General features: G+C 43.6%; 1 protein-coding gene across 3 annotated transcripts; it reads right to left on the bottom strand.

Annotated features, from left to right (window-relative positions):
* Nucleotides 1–26,192, bottom strand: LOC115177411 (adenylate cyclase type 3-like). Of its 3 annotated transcripts, XM_029738159.1 has the most exons (21): nt 26,137–26,180; nt 23,963–25,959; nt 22,449–22,598; nt 14,850–14,992; nt 14,588–14,699; nt 14,187–14,314; nt 13,614–13,772; nt 13,098–13,263; nt 12,587–12,706; nt 11,938–12,080; nt 11,446–11,607; nt 11,263–11,350; nt 7,631–7,747; nt 7,024–7,292; nt 6,727–6,808; nt 6,410–6,568; nt 2,150–2,296; nt 1,843–1,956; nt 1,397–1,523; nt 1,164–1,288; nt 1–699 (listed from the first exon to the last, which is right to left on the bottom strand). In XM_029738159.1, the coding sequence occupies exons 2-21, from the start codon at nt 24,635–24,637 to the stop codon at nt 517–519; spliced, it is 3,369 nt and encodes a 1,122-aa protein (XP_029594019.1). In that variant the 5' UTR covers nt 24,638–25,959; nt 26,137–26,180; the 3' UTR covers nt 1–516. The 3 variants fall into 3 exon arrangements, with proteins under 3 accessions (XP_029594019.1, XP_029594020.1, XP_029594018.1); XM_029738160.1 differs by having other exon boundaries at nt 12,587–12,703; nt 23,963–26,192; XM_029738158.1 differs by having other exon boundaries at nt 23,963–26,192.
* Between the last annotated feature and the right edge of the window lie 1,573 nt (nt 26,193–27,765).

Genomic DNA, 27,765 nt, shown 5'->3' on the forward strand with positions numbered 1-27,765 from the left:
TCATCTTCATCTCCAAGCAGTTTGGAGATACTGTAACAAACACAATGAAATCCATTATTTTCCAAATATAAAGTATTTTGTAAAAGGGGGGAAAGTATTCAAAATGAGGCATTTAGTCCAACAGCCATGATGCATCTGGCTTGAGTGCGTCGTAAGGATGGCATTGTAGTGAATACATGAATGTGTGTTTGTCAGACTGTGTTTCTGAATAAGAGTGTTTGTCTAAGACTGTGTGTAAATATGTGTGACTATACAGTAGCGTGATATGTGTTCATAAGTCTGTAATGCAAGTAGCTGAGCACTATTTTGAAAAGCTTTGTAGTTTGCAAAAAAAGTATTTGAACAGGCAGGGTGGGGAGGCGGGACAAATCGCTCTCTTTGCAAGATGTACATATCCTCTTACATACTTTACAATTCTGAAAGAGTGTTGGTATAAGCATGAATTCAGATCTCACATACATTAGAATGTATATGTCTGATTATGCATGTGTGATTCTGTGAGCGTCGACACGCAGGTCAGGAGTTGTCCACCACTTGGTGTGGCAGGGTGACCGAGGAGCCGTTGATGAAGGAGCCCTGTTTTTCTCTACCCTTCAGAAAGTAGGTAAGCAGCTCTCCTTTCCCCTTCACAAAGATGGGTCCCCTCCTCACAAAACGGAATCCGTACTCCTTCAAGATGTGGTAGCAATCTTCCACCACCTGGGGGCAGTAGAATCACATAACATTTTAGGTGATGAATCGCCGCATGCATACAGATCCATCCAACGTGTTTTCTACCCAGATTTGGTAATCCACTTAAAGCTATTCCCTGATGTCAAACCCCAAGATCTAAATAGTAATCAAACAAAGTAGGATTATTCTTGTGTTATTATAGCCATCTGGGAAACAACAATTCCAGGCCGACTACATTGCAGTCAACCAATGGTTGCATGCCACATCGACTGCGCAGTTGGGAATCCGATTGCTGTATGTCGTTTCGAGATCTTGCAAGTGACTGCAATGTATCAATCATTGTAGGCTATCAAGTGCTCCTGCTCAGTCCTTACCACAAATCAGGTACATCAACGACCTTACGGGCCAATGCGCTACAGCTGATTGTTTGGTTGTCACCTCAATACTTATCCCATCCTGCATCTCGTTGCCCCTGTATGGAGAGGCCTTACCTGGATGTTACCCATGACCCCTGTGGACTCCATGCGACTGGCCACATTCACAGTGTTGCCCCAGATGTCATAGTGAGGCTTCCGGGCACCAATCACTCCTGCCAGCACCCCCCCTTTATTCAAACCTGGGGAGAGGATACATGGGATACATGATATGCATGCTGTACAAAACTAGGACACACTCTCCATTCTTCTCTCACCTTAAAATATATGGCTGAAAAGTTAGCACTGACCTATGCGTAGCATAAAGTTGTTGAAGGACTGGTAGTTGATGTTCATGAGCGTGACCTTCATGGCCAGAGCAAAGTCAGCCAGATCTGCCAAATGCTGCCAGCGCTCTCTGTCAGTCAGCTCCTCTTTCTGAACAACAGAGCCCTCTACCTTAACCATCTTCATCATCAAGTTTCAAGTGAATTCATTTGATCATCACCACCACCACTACGATCATCATCACCCATAAAATTAACATATCCTCTGTAAAAGATCAGTCCTAAAGCTCTTGATCCCATTTCTGGCCTGCTACCACAAACAGTACAAGATGCTCTAGACTGAGTTCATCAGTTCTGCTGTTTAGCTATAGGAGTTCACATGATTATGTCATACTATAGGAGTTTACATGGCTAGTTTAAGCCTCCTCTGACCCAGACCCAGTGGCTGATGACTATGGTAATGAGCTAACCTTCAGACAGGCGTAGCCGTTGCTGACGTCGGGAGTGACCCCTGACGCTGCCATGTAGGTGCTGCCAATGGTTTTGATTTTGGTGATGCAGCGGAACTGAGACTCGTCCAGGAGCTGTCAGAGGTTAAAGGTCACGGGTTGAAAGGTCAAGTCTCAAAGTGTTAGGCAGCATCTTTAATTTCTATACATGCCTCGGGAATAGGGAGTAATAACATATAGTACTTCCATTGTCATAGCAAGCTAGTTTCAACATTTGCATGACTGTTACAAGTCACAAGACAAAATTATGCATTCATGAGCTTCTTACGCTGTCAAAATCGGAGATGATTTCGTTGAGGAACCTGAGGCACTCAATCCCCCCATTGTTGATGCTCTCCTCTGTGTAGAAGTCCGAGAAGTTGGGGATGGAGGCGAACATCACCCCAATCTCATCATATGACTGGCTGTACAGCTCCTGGAAGGGGTAGATATATATATATATATTTCAGATTAACAGATGTACAGACATAGATAAGTCAAGAGCATAACTCCAGCTGTAACCTTTGCAATAGCTGAACAAACCTTACCACTGTGATAACATGGTGGCTGATCAACGCACACAGTGACCGTGGCTGATACCTCTTTCTCAACTTCAGGAACTATACATGTATTGGTCCCACTTCACATTGACTGCCTTAAAACCAATGTATTTATTAGGGCTGGCACAATTACCATATAAACGATGGTTATGGATGAAAACCGTCATGACAATTAAATAACTGTCATATCCGTAAAAAATATATATATATATACACACTACCATTCACTTAGAAAAGTCCTTGTTTTTGATAGAAAAGCACATTTTATTCACTAAAATAACATTAAATTGATCAGAAATACAGTGTAGACATTGTTAATGTTGTAAATGACTATTGTAGATGTAAACGGCTGATTTTTTATCTACATAGGCGTACAGAGGCCCATTATCAGCAACCATCATTCCTGTGTTCCAATGGCACGTTGTGTTAGCTAATCAAAGTTTATCATTTTAAAAGGCTAATTGATCATTAGAAAACCCTTTTGCAATTATGTTAGCACAGCTGAAAACTGTTGTCCTGATTAAAGAAGCAATAAAACTGGCATTCTTTAGACTAGTTGAGTATCTGGAGCATCAGCATTTGTGGGTTCTATTACAGGCTCAAAATGGCCAGAAACAAAGAACTTTCTTCTGAAACTCGTCAGTCTATTATTGTTCTGAGAAATGAAGGCTATTCCATGCGAGAAATTGCCAAGAAACTAAAGACCTCGTACAACGCTGTGTACTACTCCCTTCACAGAACAGCGCAAACTGTCTCTAACCAGAATAGAAAGAGGAGTGGGAGGCCCCGGTGCACAACTGAGCAAGAGGACAAGTACATTAGTGTCTAGTTTGAGAAACAGACGCCTCACAAGTCCTCAACTGGCAGCTTCATTAAATAGTACCTGCAAAACACCAGTCTCAACATCAACAGTGAAGAGGCGACTCCGGGATGCTGGCCTTCTAGGCAGAGTTGCAAAGAAAAAGCCATAACTCAGACTGGCCAATAAAAAGTAATGATTAAGATGGGCAAAAGAACACAGACACTGGACAGAGGAACTCTGCCTAGAAGGCCAGCATCCTGGAGTCGCCTCTTCACTGTTGACGTTGAGACTGGTGTTTTGCTGGTACTATTTAATGATGCTGCCAGTTGAGGACTTCTGAGGCATCGGTTTCTCAAACTAGCCCAAATAAATGTAACAGACATATCTCAACATCAACTGTTCAGAGGAGACTGCGTGAATCAGGCCTATTGGTCAAATTGCTGCAAAGAAATCACTACTAAAAGACAACAATAATAATAAGAGACTTGCTTGGGCCAAGAAACACGAGAAATGGACATTAGACCAGTGGAAATCTGTCCTTTAGGTCTGATGATTCCAAATGAGATTTTTGACTCCAACCGCCGTGTCTTTGTGAGACGCAGAGTAGGTGAACGGATGATCTCCGCATGTGTGGTTCCCACCTTGAGGCATGGAGGAGGTGGTGTGGGGGTGCTTTGCTGGTCACACTGTCAGTGATTTATTTAGAATTCAAGGCACACTTAACCAGCATGGCTACCCCAGCATTCTGCAGCGATACGTCATCCCATCTGGGTTGCGCTTAGTGGTACTATCACTTGTTTTTCAACAGGACAATGACCCAACACACCTCCAGGCTGTGTAAGGGCTATTTGACCAAGAAAGAGAGTGATGGAGTGCTGCATCAGATGACCTGGCCTCCACAATCACCCGACCTCAACCCAATTGAGATGGTTTGTGGTGAACTCCTTCAAGACTGCTGGAAAAGCATTCCAGGTGAAGCAGGTTGAGAGAATTCCAAGAGTGTGCAAAGCTGTCATTAAGGCAAAGGGTGGCTACTTTGAAGAATCTCAAATATAAATTATATACATTTTTGCTTACTACATGATTCCATAAGTGTTATTTCATAGTTTTGATGTCTTCACTATTATTCTACAATGTAGAATATTCTACAATGTAGAATATAGTGAAAATAAAGAAAAACCCTTGAATGAGTAGGTGTGTCCAAACTTTTTGTATATGAACGACCAGCTGACTGAAGATGGGATGGCCGGCCATTAGCGCAGTTGAGTCAGTTTCTGCTGTAACATGGACTCTACAACGTGATGAAACTTTGTTTCTCCTTGCTGAAACATGCAAGATGTTGTAGCAAACGAGGCTTCGGTTGCCTAGGCAACACCCCACTCCCTGCAGCAGCACATGGAGCAGAGGAGAGGAGAAAATGTGAGTCTTAAAAAATATATTCACTGAGTGTACAAAACATTAGGGACGCCTGCTCTTTCCATGACAGACTGACCAGGTGAATCCAGGTGAAAGCTATGATCCATTATTGATATCACCAGTCAAATCCACTTAAAATCAGTTTAGATGAAGGGTAGGAGACAGGTTAAAGAAGGATTTTTAAGCCTTGAGACATGTATTGTGTATGTGTGCCATTTAGAGGGTGAATGGGCAAGACAAAATATTTAAAGTGCCTTTGAACAGGGTATTATAGTAGGTGCCTGGCTCACCGGTTTAAGTATGTCAAGAACTGCAACACTGCTGGGTTTTTCACACTCAACAGTGTGAAATCAAGAATAGTGCACAAACCAAAGGACATCCAGCCAACTTCACACAACTGTGGGAAGCATTGGAGTCAACATGGGCCAGCATCTGTGGAACACTTTTGACACCTTGTAGAGTCCAGGCTGTTCTGAGGCAAAAGTGGGTGCAACTCAATATTAGGAAGGTGTTCCTAATGTTTTGTACACTCAGTGTACACTCATGTTTTGCACATGTATTATAATTGTTTTGCTATTAGAACGGTTATAACAGTGAACATGTTTATTTAGCTGACTAATAACTTTCATCCAAAATTCCATTACCGTCACAGCCCTAGTATTTACATTGTAGCTACTTGGTAGGTACGGTCAGGGCTATAAAGTGTGACAATTTTGGTTGCATATACTCCTAAATGCACTTACAGGTTTCCATATTAGTTTCAAAGGCACAACATGTGCTTCAGAAGTAGCTAGCATAAGGCCTCCCGGGTGGCGCAGTGGTCTAAGGCTGTGCCACCAGAGATTCTGGGTTCGAGCCCAGGCTTTGTCGCAGCCGGCAGCGACCGGGAGGTCCATGGGGCGACATACAATTGACCCAGCGTCGTCCGGGTTAGGGGAGGGTTTGGCCGGCAGGGATATCCTTGTCTCATCGCGCACTAGCGACTCCTGTGGCGGGCCGGGCGCAGTGCACGCTGACCAGGTCGCCAGGTGTACGGTGTTTCCTCCGACACATTGGTGCGGCTGGCTTCCGGGTCGGATGTGCGTTGTGTCAAGAAGCAGTGTGGTTGGGTTGTGTTTCGGAGGACACATGGCTCTCGACCTTCGCCTCTCCCGAGTCCGTACGGGAGTTGCAGCGATGAGACAAGACTGTAACTACTACCAATTGGGGGGGGGGGGGGAATAAATAAATAAAGAAGTAGCTAGCATACTTCAAGTAGGCTAGCAACATACAGTAGGCTATATCTCAATCGATGAAAAAAATATTTTCAGTGCTACCAATGAAAAATGTTAATTTAGAGCCCTGGGTTTTTCTATATTTTTGCATATTCTTTATACTGAATGTTACCAGATCTTCAACCAAAACCTAATATTAGATTAAGGAAACCCGAGTTTACAAATAACAAAAAAAAATGGATACGTCCCCAAACCATCACACTACTAGGCATAATGGGACCCATCTCATCCAAAAAGTTGACTCAAGTTTGCCAAAACATACCTGGAAGATCATCAAGACTGTTGGAAGAATGTTCTATGGACAGATGACTGAAAATTATAACTTTTTGGACGACCAGCATGGTGGTCGCCATGAGTGCCAGCACGGCGATGTAGCTGTAGTACTTGGGGTTGTCCAGACAGCCCTCTGCCCCGGATTGGACAACAGAGGAAGGAGGAGCTATTGTGGCGTTTCCAGAGGGACGGGGACAGTATCTACAGTAGTGAAGTTGTCTCACCTCGTCCCTTTTCTTGGAGCCCAGGAAGTGGCGTGCTACGTGCTCTGGCAGCATGTTAGTGACCAGCGCCTCGTTCCAGCGCCTCATCTCATACACCTTCTCCTTCTGCTCATGGACCTCAATCTTCCACAAGAACAGAGTACGGGCTAGCTTCTCCACCTAAAGTCAGGGACATGGTGGCAGGAGACAGGAAAGAGATTCAAATAGAGGTGGAGAGGTTATCAAGAATGGAGGAGAAGCAGAAAATGTGGAGAATAGAGAAGGTGGTGATGACTTGGAGGGCATATAACTAGTACCCTTCTGCCATAGTAACTTACATGTCGAGAAAAGTAGTAGAAGCTGATCATCATGATGAAGATCATCACAGTCATGGCATATTTGGAGGGAACCAGGTAAGACCTAAAAACAGAGCACAGAGATCATCAGAAATCACAAGCATGCTCACATTGTTTACAGAACAACAATATCACACTAAACATGACAATCAGAGTTGCGGTCAATTTCATTTCAATTCAGTCAACTGAAATTCCAATTCCAGTTTTACTAATTGAAAATAAATGGATGACCACCACCCACACCTGTTCTACAGCCTATAACACCACAACCACATCCACCTGTAGTCCTGGAAGCGGGCCATATCGTAGCGGTCAAATATGTCCCTCCAGCTGTAGATGTTGACGATGCCCGTCGCTATGGTGATGAGGAGCATGAGTGTGACCTTGACCATGTGGCTGACCTGTACCAGCATGGTGGTCGCCATGAGTGCCAGCACGGCGATGTAGCTGTAGTACTTGGGGTTGTCCAGACAGCCCTCCGCCCCGGATTGGACAACAGAGGAAGCAGGAGCCATTGTGGCGTTTCCAGAGGGACGGGGACAGCTCAGCTACAAGGCGTGGACAGAGGGGATAGAGGCCAAATGTTAACGCAAGGCCTGAGCAACAATCGATTTTTAGTGCTTCCTCCAAGATTACATGGACCCCTTTAAAAAAATCCTTGGTTTCACTCCCATCTTTTTGCTTTATTATGAATTTAAAACATTTAACTGCAATGCGTGCTGTTGCATATGGACGGTATGCACACAAGTCAATACCAAAAACAGACCCTTAAGTCAAACCCAGCTTAATGGGAAGTCTTGTGTATTGGCAAGCTACTACATAATTCAACACCAGAAAGCCAGTGTTGTGATTTCTTTCTACTGGACTAACGATGAGCGTTTCTCACCATGTCCACAATGTCGGCCATGGTGAGGATGAAGATTGCTGCCATGGCCCATGTGTTCCGTGCCCAGCGGGTGTGGTCGATCCATGTGGAGAAAGACACCAGCCTCTTAGGGAAAACCTAGGAGGAAAAATAACATGTTGGTCATCAACAGTAATATCATTAACCAGTCACGTGAACTTACCAGTAATATCTATCTATCGTCGTTGTACTGATGTGGTTTTGAGTAATGTTTTACAACACTCTTTTACGACACCTGTGGTATATGTGGGGCAATGGCGGAACATTAAAAACGTTTTAACTATGATTGATGGTGACGGTCGCCTTTGCTCGCTGTAACCAACGAAGTAATACAATTGTAATCATCATCGTAATCATGTTCAGTTTTCAAACGCATCATCAGATGGAAACCATAGTAGCGTTCAGGGTATTTCTCCTAGTGAGTTTGTACAGATGAAGGACATTAATTTGTGCCAGTTTGCTACAGCAGGAAAATAATCCTGCAGCAACAGGAAATGTGAATCATGTGGATTATTGGACATTTTTGTAGGGGTTGATACATTTCTCATAAGGGAAAATCAAATCTGAAATGTCAAAGTGGTAAACTTCAGAAGCCTTTCTAAACCTCAAATACACTACAAGTTGTACATTTCCTGCATTGCAGGAAAGTTGTCCTGCAACAGTTGGCCGTCATTGTAAATAAGAATTTGTTCTTAAGTGACTTGCCTAGTTAAAAAAAAAAACAGGGTGTTCAAATTAAGATCCTACATCTGTACTATAGTGACTTTCATGTTAGTGACGGAACAGTATACGACTACATAGTACTGTATATGTCAACGGTCATTTCAGATGAGCTGGGACAAACTGAGGACGAGACATATTGGTTTTCCTCAATGAACCATCAATCATGCCATTAGGAGTCATGCATCAGTCCAACCAGAGGGCTTCTCTATGAACATCTATATGATTAGGAGGGATTGATTTTCCATAGATAAAGAATTGTCACTGGATTGGAACTACCGTCACGCGAGGGGATTCAGATCTCCAATGGTTAAATCTGATCTCATTGGGTACAGTACATTCTCTCAGCAGCTGAACAATAGTCTGGTCCATACAGCTTCAAGTAAAAGTATTTCATTATGTAGCACTAAAAGCGCTTGATTATACGCTCTGGGGTAAAGTGTATGTGTGTGTGAGTATGTGTGGTTTCTGGTGTTCGTGTGATTGACATTGTACTGGGACAGGCACAGACATGTTGACATGTACATGCATTTCACCCTTGATATAATAGTTGCTAATCTGTTTGTTTATGTGTGTACAGTGCATTCGGAAAGTATTCAGACCCCTTCCCTTTTTCCACATTGTTACCTTACAGCCTTATTCTAAAATTGATAAAATTATATTTTTTCCCTCACCAATCTACTACACACAATACCCCATAATGACAAAGCAAAAACAGGTTTTTAGAAATGTTTGCAAATGTATTAAAAATAAAAAACAGAAATACATTATTAAAAAAATATATAATTTTACTAGGCATGCCAGTTAACAACAAATTCTTATTTACAATGACCGCCTACCTTGGCCAAACCCTCCCCTAGGCCAGACGATGCTGGGCCAATGGGACTCTCGATCACAGCCGGGATCGAACCAGGGTCTGTAGTGACACCTCTAGCACTGAGATGCAGTGCCTTAGACCGGAGCTAATTTACATAAATATTCAGACCTTTTGCTATGAGACACAAAATTGAGCTCAGGTGCATCTTGTTTCCATTGATCATCCTTGAGATCTTTCTACAACTTGATTGAAGTCCACTTGTGGTAAATTCAATTGATTGGACATGATTTTGAAAGGCACACACCTGTCTATATAAGGTCCCAAAGTTGACAGTGCATGTCAGAGCAAAAAGCAAGCCATGAGGTCGAAGAAATTGTTTGCAGAGATCTGAGACAGGATTGTGTCGAGGCACAGATCTGGGGAAGGGTACCAAAAAATGTCTGCAGCATTGAAGGTCCCCAAGAACACAGTGGCCTCCAGCATTCTTAAATGAATGAAATTTGGAACTACCAAGACTCTTCCTTGAGCTGGCCTCCCGGCCAAACTGAGCAATCGGGGGAGAAGGGCCTTGGTCAGGGAGATGACCAAGAACCCGATTGTCACTCTGACAGAGCTCCGGAGTTCTTCCAGAAGGACAATCATCTCTGCAGCACTCCACCAATCAGGCCTTTATGGTAAAGTGGCCAGACAGAAGCCACTCGTCAGTAAAAGGCACATGACAGCCCGCGTGTAGTTATCTAAAAGGTAACTAAAGGCCTCTCAGATGATGAGAAACAAGATTCTCTGGTCTGATTAAACCAAAATGTAACTCTTTGGCCTGAATGCCAAGCATCACATCTGGAGGAAACCTGGCACCATCCCTACGGTGAAGCACGGTGGTGGCAGCATCATGCTGTGGGGATGTTTTTCAATGGCAGGGACTGGGATACTAGTTAGGATCGAGGGAAAGATGAATGGAGCAAAGTAGTGAGAGATCCTTGATGAGAACCTGCTCCAGAGTGTTCAGGACCTTAGACTGGGGCGAAAGTTCCCCTTCCAACAGGACAATGACCCTAAGCACACAGCCAAGGCAATGCAGGAGTGGCTTCGGGACAAGTCTCTGAATGTCCTTGAGTGGCCCAGCCAGAGCCCGTACTTGTACCTGATCGAACATCTCTGGAGAGACCTGAAAATAGCTGTGCAGTGACGCTCCCCATCCAACCTGAGAGAGCTTGAGGATCTGCAGAAAAAGAAGACTCGAGGCTGTAATCGCTGCCAAAGGTGCTTTAACAAAGTACTGAGTAAAGGATCTGAATACTTGTGTAAATGTGATAGCAGTTTTTTTTATTTTTTTATAAATGTACAAACATTTCTAAAAACGTGTTTTTGCTTTGCCATTATGGGGTATTGTGTGTAGATTGATGAGGGGGGAAAAAACGATTTAATCTATTTTAGAATAAGGCTGTAACGTAACAAAATGTGGACAAAGCGAATACTTTCTGAATGCACTGTATGTGTGACTGTGTGTCTACATTGCACACGGTGCAGATACAGCACATGGGTTCAAAACCCTTGTGGGCAGTGTGGGGATGGGGGAGGAGTGCTGCTGTTAGGGTGACAAGAGAACAAGAGAAGTCGATAGTGGTAGCTACATAACTGTCTGTAACAGTCAATAAATTTGACTTTCCATGACCTGGCTCATGATGTTAGATCAAAAGTGCTGATGCGTGACCAAAGAACGAACGTGTGGGGTGCTGATTAGACACATTCTTTACCACATTTTTTTCCCCCTTCAGCTTACGTAACATTGGGAGTGTCTGTACACATCAAATGCGCAGCATCATGAGATGCTTTTAGCACATTTAAGTTATTTAACTACGGTATGCTGATCCACTATCACAACTACGTTATTTTTTACTCAAGAGTATACCACAACAAATATCTTCATATCTACAGATTTCTTATGTTGTGGAAAATGCTCTATGATAAATTAGCATTTGGCTGTGGGTTAACTGTTGCTCGCTCTGAAAGGCTAGCTGCTCTCTGGTTGGATGTTGAGCAAGGTGTGATAGTGGAGCGGGGGGGGGGGGGCACTCACTCGAGGGAAGATGGCCGCCAGAGAGCAGACAGTAAGGACGAGCAGCAGGACCTCTCCCACAGCTAGGGTCACGTAGTTTGCTATCATCCTGTCAACCACAAGAACACACAGAACATAAGGAACGAGAGAGAGAGAGAGATAGAGAGAGAGTGAGAGAAAGAACGAGAGTTTAGGTGAACTCACCGAGGGTCTATGAGGACCTCCATGGCTGCAGTGAACAGGAGCACTACACAGGAGCAGCTGAAGGCAGCTCCGCTCTGCTTCTCCTTTTCTACGGAGTAGCGGGTCTCCAGCTCAGGGTCCACAAAGCGCAGGGACAGACGGTTGGTGCGTTTCCCCTTCAGACTGACAGGGTAGAGGGAGGGTTCACACGGTCTGTCTGCTCACATAACAGAGGATTCATACCTGGCTGCACATGGCTCACTCACACACCTTCTGCTACTGGGTGTTTCACTATGACTATCACACACACACACACACATTCATACATAGATATACACAGGCTGGTAAAATTCAGGGAATTTTATATAAATTCCCTGGTTTTCCCAAAATGCCCGGTTGGGGGATTCCCGAAATCAGAATCCTCCAACCAGGATTTCAGGAAAACCAGGGAATTTATTTAAAGTTCCTGGAATTTTGCAACCCCACACACACCCTCACTCTCTGTCTACTCACGCTTGTACGGTCTCTCTCTCCAGCAGTGCCTCATTGAGCAGTTTGTTGAGCTCCTGTTCATTCTCTTGGGCATCAATCACCCTCTCGGCCAGGTCCCGCAGTCTTAGCCTCCGCCGAGGGTTGGGGAACGAAGGGTTCACCACCTGGGGTCACAAGAAGGTAGCATTCTTGGTCTGTCATTACACCACTCACTGGATGCACCCCGATTCTCCACACTTCTTCTGAAGTGTGCACTTGCACACTCCCTCTCATGGATTTAACAATGGTCGAAACTCTCTCCAGCCAGTACTTACACCAATTCAAAGCTTTTAGATCCATGATGGGTAGTGTGCAAGTGCACACTTAATGAGAAGGGTGGAGAATCTGGGTGGAGCCACTCTTCATTCAGGTTTGAAGTAGACAAGGTAGCACACTTTGGAGCAACTCCTGTCCTGGAGACAGCCAAAGTATTTGGAGGTTTTTGTACTAGCCCAGCGCTAACACCCCTGAATAAACAAATCGAGGTCTAAATATAAGACAATGATTAGTTAATAATTTGAATAGGTGTACTAATCCTAAACTGGAACAAAGGCCTGCACACACTGTGCACTTGTAGTACATAGAGTTGCAATCCTGTGTGTTAGGGGTTACAGTAAAGGTCATATGTTACCCGTGTGTCCAGCTCCTCTGGCTCGTCTGGTGTGGTGCAGGCTGTGTGGACACTCCCATTACACTCAGTGGTGTTGATCAACAATGGAGAGTTCCCATTGGACGACATCACAGACAACTTCTGATAGGAAACGAAGAGACAGGAAGGAGGAGAGAGAGAGAGAGAGAGAGAGAGAGAGAGAAGAGAGAATGTGAGGTGTGCTACAGTGATTGGTGTGTTGACAGGAGGAATCTGGAGAAAAAAATATTGACATTTTGTTACGCTTTCTTTTACAGCCTGTTGTAAGCTGTTACTTACCTGGTATTTTCATGGTATTAACTAGGAAACTACGCAGGTAATTACCTCAAAGAATTCAACAAAATTGGAGACTGGTATCAAAGTTAAAGACAAAAGTTATTTCTTAGTAAGTACTACCTGGTTGTAAAATAAAGTTTTTCCGAGGTTTAATCTCAGTAAGACGAACCTGTAAGAATAAAGGTTGAATAAAACTAGGTGCTGAGGCAATACTCACCACCCCGTTGATGCCGTTCTTTCCCAGGGGGCCCTTGGGCACCACCACCAGGTAGGAGTCGATGCCCCTCTCCTTCAGGTACTCACAGCGGTCGCCCCCGTTCCCTGGCTCCATATCAAACTCCCCGTGCAGACACTCCATGGTGGCCTGGGAGATGTGCACACGCCTGCCGCAAAGGTCAAGGGTTATAGGTTAGAGGTCAGAGAGCCTGGTCTATCAATGGCAGAACGGGTGGGGGCTGACCCTATGCCCTCACTTTTGCAAACTTTGAATAATTCCTGCTGTCACTTATTTGATAGTCAGTACATCAACATTTCCTTACCAACTTCATAATTCATTACTTATTGCTAGCAATAGGTATATAGGGTTTGTATTGGGCACAAACACACTTGACAAATATGAGTGCATGAGGCAGGTCAATCTTGGCTGCGCATCATCTAAAGTTGTAGTAAAGATCTGTGAATAGATTTAGGGAAATGTAATAACTTAGAGGGGTTTAAACCAGTTCCTTCTTACCCCGGTATTCCTCCCGCCTCCATCTTATTGGCCACGGTGACGTCAGTGGACCAGACGTCATACTGCCACCGCTTCTGTCCCAGGACGCCCCCCAGGACAGTGCCAGTGTGTACCCCCACACGCATGTCCACATCTGTCCCGGTCTTCTCACGAACATACCTACAGGACAACACAGTCACCGTGACACCAGAGCCAAGAAGAACCACCCTAGCCAGTCTTTCCCCTACCATTCATTTTGCCTCCAGCACGTCACATTATTCCTACTCTATGTGAAAATCTCAAAAGACACCCTATTCACCACAAGTACAGAAGGACCTCTGAGATGTGAACACATCTGAAACTGAGGTAATTCGGAAAACTGAAAGGTTTCGACTTAAAAGCTCATCAAACCTTGGTAGAAAATATTAATTGCGTATTATTTTCTCACCATTTAGCCAGATACATGAAAGTAATAGGTTCTACAGTAGTATCTTTGACCCTAAGTAGGGGAATAGGATGTCCTTTGACATGCAGCCTATACCACAAACCACTCTACAGTTTCTACAGTCCACATTTCCATTGGGTGCTACTCACGAAATGGCCTCCACCATGGCCAGGCCCATCATGATGGAGCAGGCAGCGTGGTCCTCTCTGTAGTCTGGCAGGCCACAGATGCAGTAGTAACAGTCGCCCAGGATCTTTATTCTCAACTGGTGGTATTTCTACACAGAAACACACACACACACACACAGTTGAGGTAGTTAGTGGAGGGGCTGGAACATTCAAAGTGATTTCATCAGTATGTGAAATGATGTGACTACTCACGTAAATTTACTTTAATCTATAAATAAATCTATGTTTAAAAGATTAGTATAAATACATGCCAACCAATATACATTTTTTGTCAGTAAGTCATATATTTGTGTGTGTGTGTGTGTGTGTGTGTGTGTGTGTGTGTGTGTGTGTGTGTGTGTGTGTGTGTGTGTGTGACTCACGGCAGCCAGCTTGTCAAAGCGGGCAAACAGTTCATTGAGGAGCTTGACCAGCTCGTGGGCACTGCATGATGATGACAGCTGAGTGAATCCCACAATGTCTGCAAACAAAATACTGCAGGAGAAAGGGGATACATGCTGTCATCACATCATCCTATTAGATATCCTGCCTCTTTATTATAGAACATAGTATACTCTACAAGTTGTGTTCTCCTAGCCATAGGTCTATAGATTGTACACAGAGAGTCTGGCTGCTGTGTCTTACCTGACGTTTTCGTGACGATACATATACATGGTGTTGAACTGCTGCATCTCCTTCTGTCCAGTCTGACTGGCTTCTTTCTTCTTCATGTCCTGTAACATCTCGTCTGCTATATGCTTGGGCAGGATGGACAGCAAGAGACGCTCCTGTGGAGGACAGGAAGAGTGGTGAGGTTTCAGTGGATATGAGGAGACTCTAAAGAGCCTCAATAGATGCACGCACAGCTTACAATAAAAGGCACTTCAATTTTGTGTGATTGACAGCAGAATCAATCAATGCTCAATCAGAATCAATAAAAAAGATTCAGTGACCTAATCAAACCACTTTCTATATCAAAGGAAGCTGTCCGTTGCCATCCCAAAGCATCCACTTCCAATTATATCTACTTCGATCACCCTTCAACCAATAGATCTTGGAAAAAGAAATACCATAACAAAATTAACATGGATGACTGACTACCATGTGCTCAAACAGTACACACAGTGCATTTAGAAAGTATTCAGACCCCTTGACTTTCAACATTTTGTTAAATTACAGCCTTACTCTAAAATAGATCAAATATATTTTTCCCCCTCATCAATTTACACACAATACCCCACAATGATAAAGCAAAACAGGTTTTTAGACATTTTGCAAATGTATAAAAATTAAATAACAGAAATACCTGATTTACGAAAGTATTCAGACCCTTTGCTATGAGACTCGAAATTGAGATCAGGTGCATCCTGTTACCATTGATCATCCTTGAGATGTTTCAACAACTTGATTGGAGTCCACCAGTGGTAAATTGAATGGATTGGACATGAGTTGGAAAGGCACAAACCTGTCTATATAAAAGGTACCACAGTTGACAATGCATGTCAGAGCAAAAACCAAGCCATGAGGTCGAGGGAATTGTCCGTAAAGCTCCGAGACAGAATTGTCTCGAAGCACAGATCTGGGGAAGGGTACCAAAACATTTCTGCATCATTGAAGGTCCCCAAGAACACAGTGACCTCCATCATTCTTAAATGGAGGAAGTTTGGAACCACCAAGACTTCCTTGAGCTGGCCCCCCAGCCAAACTGAGCAATCAGGGGAGAAGGGTCTTGCTCAGGGAGGTAACCAATAACCTGATTGTCACTCTGACAGAGCTCCTCTGTGGAGATGGGAGAACCTTCCAGAAGGACAACCATCTCTGCAGCACTCCACCAATCAGGCCTTTATGGTAGAGTGGCCAGACGGAAGCCACTCCTCAGTAAAAGGCACGACAGCCCACTTGGAGTTTGCCAAAAGGCACCTAAAAGACTCTCAGACCATGAGAAACAAGATTATCTGGACTGATGAAACCAAGATTGAACTATTTGTTGCTGCCACCAATCGTCGCGTCTGGAAGAAACCTGGCACTCTTCCTACGGTGAAGCATGGTGGTGGCAGCATCATGCTGTGGGGATGTTTAAAAGCGGCAGGGACTGGGAGACTAGTCAGGATCAAGGGAAAGATGAACGGAGCAAAGTACAGAGAGATCCTTGATAAAAACCTGCTCCAGAGCACTCAGGACCTCAGACTGGGGCGAAGGTTCACTTCCAACAGGACAACGACCCTAAGCACACAGCCAAGACAATGCCTGAGTGGCTTAGGGACAAGTCTCTGAATGTCCTTGAGTGGCCCTGCCAGAGCCCAGACTTGAACCAGATCGAACATCTCTGGAGAGACTAGGGCTGTGGCGGTCACAAAATGTTGTTGTTAATGTGCTTCATTTTAAGAAGTTATTTGGCCACTTTAGTTGTGATACAAACATTGTTAAAACATATAGGCCCATGGGCTAGGCTACATGAGGTGTGCGACTATGATTTGAAAAGATCGCAAAAAAAGGCTTTGTTTCTTATGCTTGGCATCATTCAGAAATGATAATACATAATTCACAAGTGATAAGCTAATATTGTCACCCATCAGACTATTCTTGATTTAATATTGTCTTTACATGTACTAAATAATATGTGTGAATTTTGTTTTGATTTAGAATGGACCATTATCATGCACCTGTTTCAAAACAAGTGATAGGCTAATATTGTCACCCATCAGACTATTCTTGATTAAATCTTGTCTTTACATGTACTAAATAATATGTGTGAATTTTGTTTTGATTTAGAATGGACCATTATCATGCACCTATTTCAAAACAGGGGCAGCAGTAAAAATGACATGTCATCTATGCACTTAAATAGCGAATGGAGGACGCTTTACCCCGTGGTTTATTTTCATGCCAGCCAGGTAGGCTATACTCCTGTTGTAAATATATGCAATGTGCGTAATATTAAGAAAGTTGAGAAATAAATAAATAAATATAGTAGGCCCAGCCTATAGAAAGCTGATGGGATCCTCCTCTTTTTAGTAGATGCCACCACTCTGTTTTCTCGCGCAATTGCATAGCCTATTGAAATGTTGCGCAACATGAGATCATGGGCTCTCATGAAGTGTTTGATTAGAATTTGACTGCCTTCATAACCGCCGGTGTGGCGGTAATACGGTCACCGCAACAGCCCTGGGAGAGACCTGAAAATAGCTGTGCAGCAACACTCGGCATCCAACCTCAAATCTAATTTTATTGGTCACATACACATGGTTAGCAGATGTTATTGTGAGTGTAGCGAAATGCTTATGCTTCTAGATCCGACAGTGCAGCAGTATCTAACGGGTAATATTTAACAATTCCACAACAAAACCTAATATCTAACAAATTCCACAACAAAACCTAATACACACAATCTAGTAAAGGAATGGGATGAGAATATATAACTATAAAATATATGGATGAGCAGTGACAGAGTGGCTAAGATGCAATAGATAGTAAAGAATAGACAGTAAAGGATGCAGTATACAGTATATACAGTTGAAGTCGGAAGTTTACATACACTTAGGTTGGAGTCATTAAAACCTGTTTTTCAACCACTAGTTTTGGCAAGTCGGTTAGGACATCTACTGTGTGCATGACAAGTAATTTTTCCAACAATTGTTAACAGACAGATTATTTCACTTATAATTCACTGTATCACAATTCCAGTGGGTCAAAACACTATATACACTAAGTTGACTGTGCCTTTAAACAGCTTGGAAAAATCCAGAAAATGATGTCATGGCTTTAGAAGATTCTGATAGGCTAATTGACATAATTTGAGTCAATTGGAGGTGTACTTGTGGATGTATTTCAAGGCCTACCTTCAAACTCAGTGCCTCTTTGCTTGACATCATGGGAAAATCAAAAGAAATCAGCCTAAACCTCCACAAGTCTGGTTCATCCTTGGGAGCAATTTCCAAACGCCTGAAGGTACCACATTCATCTGTACAAACAATAGTATGCAAGTATAAACACCATGGGACCACACAGTCGTCATACCGCTCGGGAAGGAGACGCATTCTGTCTCCTAGAGATGAACGTACTTTGGTGCGAAAAGTGCAAATCAATCCCAGAACAACAGCAAAGGACCTTGTGAAGATGCTCGAGGAAACAGGTACAAAAGTATCTATATCCACCGTAAAACGAGTCCTATATCGACATAACTTGAAAGGCCGCTCACCAAGGAAGCCACTGCTCCAAAACTGCCATAAAAAAGCCAGACTATGGTTTGCAACTGCACATGGGGACAAAGATTGTACTTTTTGGGGAAATGTAATCTGGTCTGATGAAACAAAAATAGAACTGTTTGGCCATAATGACCATCGTTATGTTTGGAGGAAATAGGGGGAAGCTTGCAAGCCGAAGAACACCATCCCAACAGTGAAGCACGGGCATGGCAGCATCATGTTGTGGGGGTGCTTTGCTGCAGGAAGGACTGGTGCACTTCACAAAATAGATCATGAAGAAGGAAAATGATGTCAGCCAGGAAGTTAAAGCTTGGTCGCAAATGCGTCTTCCAAGTGGACAATGACCCCAAGCATATTTCCAAAGTTGTGGCAAAATGGCTTAAGGACGACAAAGTCAAGGTATTGGAGTGGCCATCACAAAGCCCTGACCTCAATCCTATAGAAAATGTGTGGGCAGAACTGAAAAAGCGTGTGCGAGCAAGGAGGCCTACAAACCTGACTCAGTTACACCAGCTCTGTCAGGAGAAATGGGCCAAAATTCACCCAACTTATTGTGGGAAGCTTGTGGAAGGCTACCCGAAATGTTTGACCCAAGTTAAACAATTTAAAGGCAATGCTACCAAATACTAATTGAGTGTATGTAAACTTGCGAAACAGATGTACTATCTCGATTAAGAAAGCTAAATCAAGCTACCTTTTAAGCTCTATATCCGACAGCTGGTGATCCTTCAAAATTTTGGAAAACACTAAATGCACTGAAACATACAAATTCCTCTTCCCTTCCTAAGCAAGTGCTATCTGACCCTGGCATCATAACTGAGAAGAATGGGATAAGTGATGCTTTTAATCATAATTTTATCTTGGCAGGCTTTTTATTTGCGTGAAATGGTGGTTTATTTGACCTTGGTAAGTCAATCAACTGCTCTTCCTCTGCCAGCCTCTAGCTGACTTGATGGTTAATCAATCAACTTCTAGTGAATCTTTGTTTTCATTTCAACAATTTACTATATGTGATGTGCCTTGCTTAAGACTGGTAAAAAAAATCCGCTGGGGCTGATATGCTTGATCCATTTTTGCTGCAGCTCTCTGCCCCCCTGATTACTGAATCATTAACCCATATTTTTTACCTGATGATTATATCTGGTACTATCCCCAAGGTTTGGAAGGCGGCCCTTGTACTCCCCCTTCACAAATGTGCGGACCCTAGCTAAAAATATTAGAATCCTTGATTCATTCTCAGGTAAGATCTTTCTTATCTTTGAAATGTATTCTAAATGTACATCAGCTGGGTTTTAGTCCAGGTCATAGCACTATCTCTGCTGCATCCTTAGTTATAAATGATGTGGTTAACTGTATGGATAAAAGGCAACATTGTGCTGCCCCCTTCATTGACCTGTCAAAGGCTTTCAATACTTTTGATCACTCATGGCTAATTCAGAGGCTTTCCTCAATTGACCTAGACCAGATTGCATGTAACTGGTTTAAAAATTACTTGACAGAGAAAACTCTATGTATATCTACTGATGGTGTTAAATAAGGTTTCCTGGATATTACGAAAGGTGTCCTACAGGGGTCGATTCTGGTCCTGTGCTTTTTACATTAACAATATCGACTTCTTAAAAAAACCTTCACTTGTATGCCGATGATACTGTTGTGCATGCTATTTCCCCCACGGTTGAGCAGGCTCTATCTGAACTACAGTCTGCTTTCATTGTATACAGAAAAACTTTATTGACCTGGAATTAGTATTGCATTCAGGTAAAACCAAGTATATGTTGATCTCTAGAGCACAACAAAATAATGATGATTTTAGCATGTAATTTGGATGTTGTCCATATTGATTGTGTCCCTGCTTACAAATATGTGGATAGATTTAAAGCTGTCTTTTAAAAAGCATATTGATGACTTAAGAAGCTGAGAATAAAAATGGGCTTCTATAGAATTTTTTTATTTTACCTTTATTTAACTAGGCAAGTCAGTTAAGAACAAATTCTTATTTTCAATGACGGCCTAGGAACAGTGGGTTAACTGCATGTTCAGGGGCAGAACGACAGATTTGTACCTTGTCAGCACAGGGATTTGAACTTGCAAGCTTTCAGTTACTAGTCCAACACTCTAACCACTAGGCTACCCTGCCGCCCCATGGGTCCTGCCTGGGTCCTGCCTCTCGCTAAATAGTAGAACGCAGATTATTCAGTCGACGTTCCTATCGGTCCTAGACTATGGCGACGTCATCTATATGAAGTCAGCTGCCACTTCATTAAAGCTGTTAGATGCAGCTAATCATAGCGCACTGCACTTTATTACAGGCTAAAATGTTTGTACTCATCAATGCATTCATTTGATTTATTAGGATCCCCATTAGTGACAGCTAGTCTTATTGGGGTCCGACTGACAGTTGGTTGGCCCTCTGAAGTCACGTAGGTTGATACGTTGCTATGTTTTATTTAGAAAGCCCTTTTACAAAAAGTCCCACTGTACCTAACGTCTTTACTAAACTTTAGACATACGAGTTACCACACCCGGTCTCAGGGATGACTAACTCAGGAAATTCCTTTGGTTGCTACCGAGTTAGGTAAATCAGCTTTTAGTTTCCTTGCACTTTATCTGTGGAATAATCTTCAAAATGTTCTTAAATTTGATATTTGGGTGCCTCTAGGGGAATTCAGAAAGTTGATTGAGAATGATTTATATTTTTTACCTTACAAAGGCTTATTACTGATGAATGTGTTTTTTTTTTAGGACCATGTTTTTCTTTCTGCTTGCATTTTGATGCGTGTATTTTCTGTCATTTAAGGCTCATCTGTAAAAGAGACCTTGGTCTCAGTATGACTCCCTGATAAAATAATAAACATCCAACAAACAAACATGATATATAATCACATATTACACTGTACATTGACATGGTACAATGGTCAGCCAAAATATAGGCCTATAACTTTTCTCCCTGTTAAAGCACTGTACCTGTACACAAATCTGATTGGCCTAAAACTATCACTCATCATCACATAAGTCCATCTGAACAGATTCCACCCTTGACGATCCAAGACTAGAACATAAACATTGGAAAACACAAACGCATCAGGCAAACAAAAGCCTTGAGTTCACATTCACACACACACACACACACACACACACACACACACACACACACCACACACACACACACACACACACACACACACACACACACACACACACACACACCACACACACACACACACACAGGGAGGAAAACAAATAACGTGGCAGGGTTTTTCTACGTTCTTATCAAAACCTGATGGAGAGACAAAAAATTGGGCAAGAGAGTCAGCAGAGTGATTACTGCGGACATCGTCTCAGGAGGCCGGTCGCCATGGTAACCTGCAGCGACCGGATGCTCCTTGATTGGCTGGCGGTCCTTGTCTCCCAGCAGCCCATGCTTCTCCATTAGTATTCTGGGAGTTTCTCCTCTCATGGTCTTATCAGCCCTTCTCTCTCTCATACACACACACACACACACCTTTGCTCCCTCCTTCCTTTCCTCCATAATCACCCCTTTCCTCTCAGCTCTCTATAGCAGTGACCCTCTGGTCCATAAATAGTAGCAATCAAGAATGCCCAATGGCCACAGCTGTGAGACGGGGGGAGGGAGGGGAAATGACTGCTGACCTAGCGCTAACTCAAACAGACAAAGTGTGCACACACACACACATACATGCACGCTCACACACATTTAACTAGCTTAGTGTAGTGTAACAGTAGATCAAATGGAACTGTAGATACTAAGAACTGTGTTTAAATTCCCTTTGGCTACAACATAAATAAAACAGGTCTGAATCAGAATCACATACATTCAAACCAGGGCACGACTCTGGCACTGCCACACACTCCTTATTGCCCCCCCACTCTCTAACCTACCACTCAAACCTACCAACCTCTGTCACTTTTCTCTCTCTCTGAATATGTTGTCTCCTGCCCTATATTGTATATCCCCCTCTGTCCTCCCGCCATGTGTTTTTACCAAAACGTCCTCCCTGTTTCAGTCTGTCACTCTCACCTGTTGCTGGCTCTGTTCCTCCAGATTGAGTTTGACCTCCAGGGACTGCCGTGCTTCCAGGAAAGCCTTGCGGTGTTTCCGGTCTGCCATGTAGTAGGACATGACGCCCACAGTGATGGCACACACATAGATCACTATGTTGGCCAGCAGCTGGAGAACGCAACAGAGTCATTAGACACACACACACACACACACACACTTACACACAACATATGCACTATAAAATGTTTTTTTTTTAAAACAGGCACGCACAGTAAGCCTTTTACTGTTAGTCTACACCTGTTGTTTACGAAACATGTGACAAATACAAATTTGATTTGACATACGGACGCATGCACACACACTCTGAACCCTGTGGGGAGGACCCTTGTGTAGACTTATCACGACCTAGGCTAGTGGTATCTTATGGACGTTCTGCAGCCATGAATGTGGCAGACAGGCAAAAAGAAACCAGCACTCTAAACCATTACCAAACTCGTATAGGTTGCAGTGAGGTGGCTGCTGATGAGTTACATTGCAAACAAAGTTTGGATACTATACTGTTCCCTAAAATGTTTTGTCATTGAATAACATTTTGATTCGCCGAGATTGAAGCTCCGATAGGGTGGTTGGGCCTTTTATTGGGCTGCCTGCCTCTCATTGGATTACTGTGAGATTATGATAAAGAAGACATGAGCATACTAAGAACCAAAAACGGTGGACCTTTTTTAGAACAGTATCGATGTCAAACAAGAGAACAACCTCTAAAATATCAAATACAGACAAATGACGAAACCACAGAGGCTTTTTTTGCCATTGATAATTCTACCTCAGACTCTTTTAATTGTTAGGAGACACTCAAACCTCAGTCTGTTCTCAGCCTCTGCTCTGTCACCGAAACATTTGATACATTCAGCCTGTTTGTAGACTCATCAGTATTGCCTATTCATTGTAGATGCTGTAAGACAATTACAGGGCATAACGTGACATAAATAGTACATAGACTGGAGGCTAATCTTCTGCATGATGAAATTATTTCAACACACCATTTGATGTGATCAGGAAAGCTAGCATGTCTTACCTGCACTGTCATTTTAACAATATCTAGCCTCTCATTAAATTTACTGTATATACCCTAGTAATTACTCATCATTCCTTGTGTTGCAAGTATGGCATTTTGCACTGTTCCTAGTTATTTTATTTTATGAGCTACTTCACAAGATCTGTTCACCTCTCTCTACCTGCCACCCTACTATCTACCTTACTCACACACCCCCCCTCACACCCCCCCTCACACCTGCCTGTCTCCAACTTCATCCAACTCGTGTCTACCCACCCCAGGTGTTTCCTGAACCACTCTCACCCGTCTCACTCTCCACCTGCAACTTCCTTCCCCTCCTGCAAGTGTCCTCAGCCTCCACACTTACCCATCTCCCATTCTACCTGCAACTTCAATCCCCATCACCCCTCGCCCACTTCCGCTGCAACTCATCCCCCACCCAAAGTGTGTCCTCAGCCCCCATCCCCACTCTCACCTGTCTCCCAAGGGCAGCCCCCTGGATATCCTCCTGCTGCTGCTGTGCAATGGTGACCCCCAGCACCAGGGTGTGGACCCCGCACGACACGGATGTGATCAGCACAATGGGCGTGAGCCGCAAGGGCAGTGTCAGGAAGAAGGAGAAGCTAAAGAAGGCCTGCCAGCCCACTGTGTCACTGGCCTGGTGGAAGCGGGCATAGTTCAGGCCCAGGTAGCAGAAGATCTGGGCCGCTATCAGCACCCACAGGGCGTAGGGCACCACACGTCGTGAGATGCGGTCGGGTAGCAGGCCGTAGCAGCACAACACATAGAGTAGGATGTCTGATGCCAGGCCCACTGATGCCACCACCACAGAGGCCAGCTTTTCATCTGTGTAGACCACAGCGCACATGACAATGATGTAGCTGTCAAACAGGGCAGCAAACACAACCAGAACCAGCAGGGTTTCGTGTCGCTGCCGGCGGAAATAGGTCTGATAGAGGTTCTCCAGAGACTCGGGTGCAAAGGTGAGACGCATGAAGCGTGGGAGGCAGAGGCAGCACCCTTGGCTTCGAACCGTTACCTCGTGCGTGCGCCCCACGGCCTGGCCCGGGTCCGATGGTAGGGTCACAGAGCAGTCCGCCGAATACTCTGCTGAGTACTCCGGCTCTGAGAAGGCCCGGTTGCGAGGCATCGTGAATGCTGACTAAGTTTTGTATTCTTCCTGTGACCTCGTCGTAAAAAAAAAGTGGAAATCTGTTTGTAGTTCTGCAGGTGTAAAATTCCTCAAGGTGTTGTAAGGTTCAAACGTAGGCCTACATCGTGCTCTCTCATCGCGTTCCCTTTTATTCTCCTGTGTGTAAACTGAACCCTTTGCCCTGAGGTGTCACGAATGTCCTTTAAATCACACGTAGTGTCTTGATTGTCAGGCCCTGCACTTTGGAATAGCTTTGCTCACGTATTTGTTAGTTACACGTCTCTGACAGTGTCAGTTGATTCTGTCAGTTGATTCACCAATCCAATGTCCTCCAAATGTAGGCTTAAGACTAAAGGAGATTTAAAGGGTCTCCTGGACCATGTTAATTTTCCTTAAGTGAGCCCATGGAAAACTCACTAAGAATAAAGTGAGGGCGATAATATAGCTTTGCTTCTTTTCGAATGCAAAACTTTGTTTACATTGCCACCCTTCTCTCCATATTCATTGTACCAAGGTCATCACCATTGTTTACATAGGGTTTCCATGGTGAAAACTCAAAAGAAGTGAAGAATATGGGATGCTGTTTGATCATGAATTGTGGCCCCCCCACCTGAGAAGTCACCTGACTAGCAATCCACGTTGGGAAAAAGGGGATTTTTAAAAAAGTTACTGGGAAATATGGACAGCCTGTGCAAGTTGTGCAAAAGAGGCCTAGGTTCGTTTCTTCTTTGTAGTTGACAGACTGATACTGAGAGCAATGTCTGTCGTTCCCTAACAATATTTATCTTGAGGAAAACTGCGCCTCTTGTCCTCAGTTGAGAATAACCCCGGAGAACTATGCGTGACTTCTGATTTTACAGCGCACACTGGAAATAGGCTACATGTTGCGCTCTATGAAAGAGAGAAAAAATTGACTTGTAAAATGGATGTCCAAAATGACACCATCGTGACTATCCATTTAAAATACTTAACCCAGTCTTTTTTTGCCGTATTATTAAGCAACGTGGTTTTCCAGCCTACAGTATAGGGACATCATATTTCTTGCCCTCATTACACCTATTGATGAGTTTGTTGCCTGTGATTTCAGGGTTAAATCGTTTGCCTACATTTCTATTTTGAAAAGGTGCTATAGAGGACCGCTATTGTCATACCCATATAAATGATCGAATGACTGAAAACAATAAGCGTCATTATTTACCCATTCTGTATCCATTAACATGTGGCGATGGCCAAAGATGAACGTGCTCTTTCAATGTAGGTTTTCATTCTCCAGTGACTCGACGTTTGGCATCTCCTATCTATCCTTCTTAAGATGCCGCCTGTGAACAGAGATTTTGTACCAGATGAGGTAAAAACCATCCGCATATTGTTGCATCCGTTTACAGAGCCATGAAAAAGACACTTTCGATCTCCTATAGGTGGTGCTCGCTCTTGTAAGGATTAGATGTCACTTGTAATCAAAACAGTGCATTTTGGGTGTTTGTTATAAGAATAACCTGAACACGTCCCTCTCGACGAGTAATAGACTACAACGGACTCTCGCCTTCACGGAACAGCTCTGCTTTTTCGCCCTCGATCTTCACTTTCTACCCCCGATAAGCCCGTCCCCCTCTTTAGATCACCCACTCCCCCCTTGCTTCCCATGTACAAAGTCAGAAATAGGGACAGACAATTCCAAATAGGATAACTACACGTACATAGCCTATGGTTATTCATTATGACTGGATGAGCATGCTCTAATATGACACTTGATTTCATTTAATTGATTATTTGCCACTAAAGTTGCATGGTGTTTTTCTGCCTCCTGGCCATACCACCACAATGTCTGAGTGCACTAATTGACTCTGACCATTATCACATCAAATTATCTACTTTTATAGTTAAAAAAAAAGGAAAAAAGGTTGGAAGCCTGGGCCTACCCCCTAAATCCAACAAGCACCATAAAATAAATATGCATGTCACTTGAACCAGTCTTTGGGAGGGAACAATTGATAGCTACTTATCGACAGCTGTTCCCCCATCGGCTTGAACAATCCAAACAAGAGCAGCAGCCCCACTACACAACATCAGTTGATTTTGCTCATACACAACGCACACCCTGTTTCAAATCAAAGGTTGCTTACACAATTGAGCAAATCTTACAGCGGGTGAAGCGAAATGCTTGTTACTAGCTCCTAACAATGCCGTAAAATGCCAAACAATGTGTGTGGGAGAAGGAACTGAGTCTTCTCTAGGAGCTCCAGGCTGTTCATGCACTATATGGCATCGTTCTTTATTATTATTTTGGACTATGAGAGGGTTCAGGTTGTTGTGTCTGGTCATTTGTTTTGTGTCCCGGAAACGCTACTGGCTGTGCAGAACCTGCTGCAGAGACGGCTTCTTTCGTGACACCGCCATGAGACCGGTATGATTATTCCACTGAAACCCTGTATTGAACGTGTGATCAATACCCAGACCATTGACCTTTTTGTACTGGAAACAAACTCATCAACAACATCTCCCTGCCTCTCAGGCCCAAATTGAACAATCATACTTCCCCTGTACTCATCCCTCTATAGCTTGGGGTGTGTGATACCCAATATCACAAGGTCATCTGTCCTCTCCCTTGTTACTATGCCCCCCCCCCCCCATAAAAAACACACCCCTTGATCTTTCCTTTGCCTCATTTTTTTTTAAGTACATGATGTATCCAATTGGATTTTGTCAAGGAAGCAGAGGTTAGAGGCCACCGAGAACACATGTGGAACATATTTTTGAAGCTGTGCTAATCATTGAGAATTAACCTACCGCTACCGTTATGTGCCTAGAGTGATGCAGCCAATTGAGAATAGATGAGGCTTGTAGGTAACCTCTCTGTAAAAGTGATTCATTAATTGCTGGATTCCAAGACTGATGTTGCCTTGGAGAGACAGATTTCCCCAGAGAACAGCCAACAATAATTATTAAACGAGTGCTCTTTAGCACCAGCAAAGGCTGAGGTAGGACAGATGACGACGGTGTGCAAAATTAGACACAGGTTATGGGAGGCAATGGATTAGGGTACATCCTTTAACAGTTGACAGATGATTATGTAATGTCATGATTTTATTCGGAGGCATAACAATTGATTGCTTTACTAAAGTGGA

Source organism: Salmo trutta, chromosome 37 (assembly GCF_901001165.1).
Source record: "Salmo trutta chromosome 37, fSalTru1.1, whole genome shotgun sequence".
Classification (NCBI taxonomy): Eukaryota; Metazoa; Chordata; class Actinopteri; order Salmoniformes; family Salmonidae; genus Salmo; species Salmo trutta.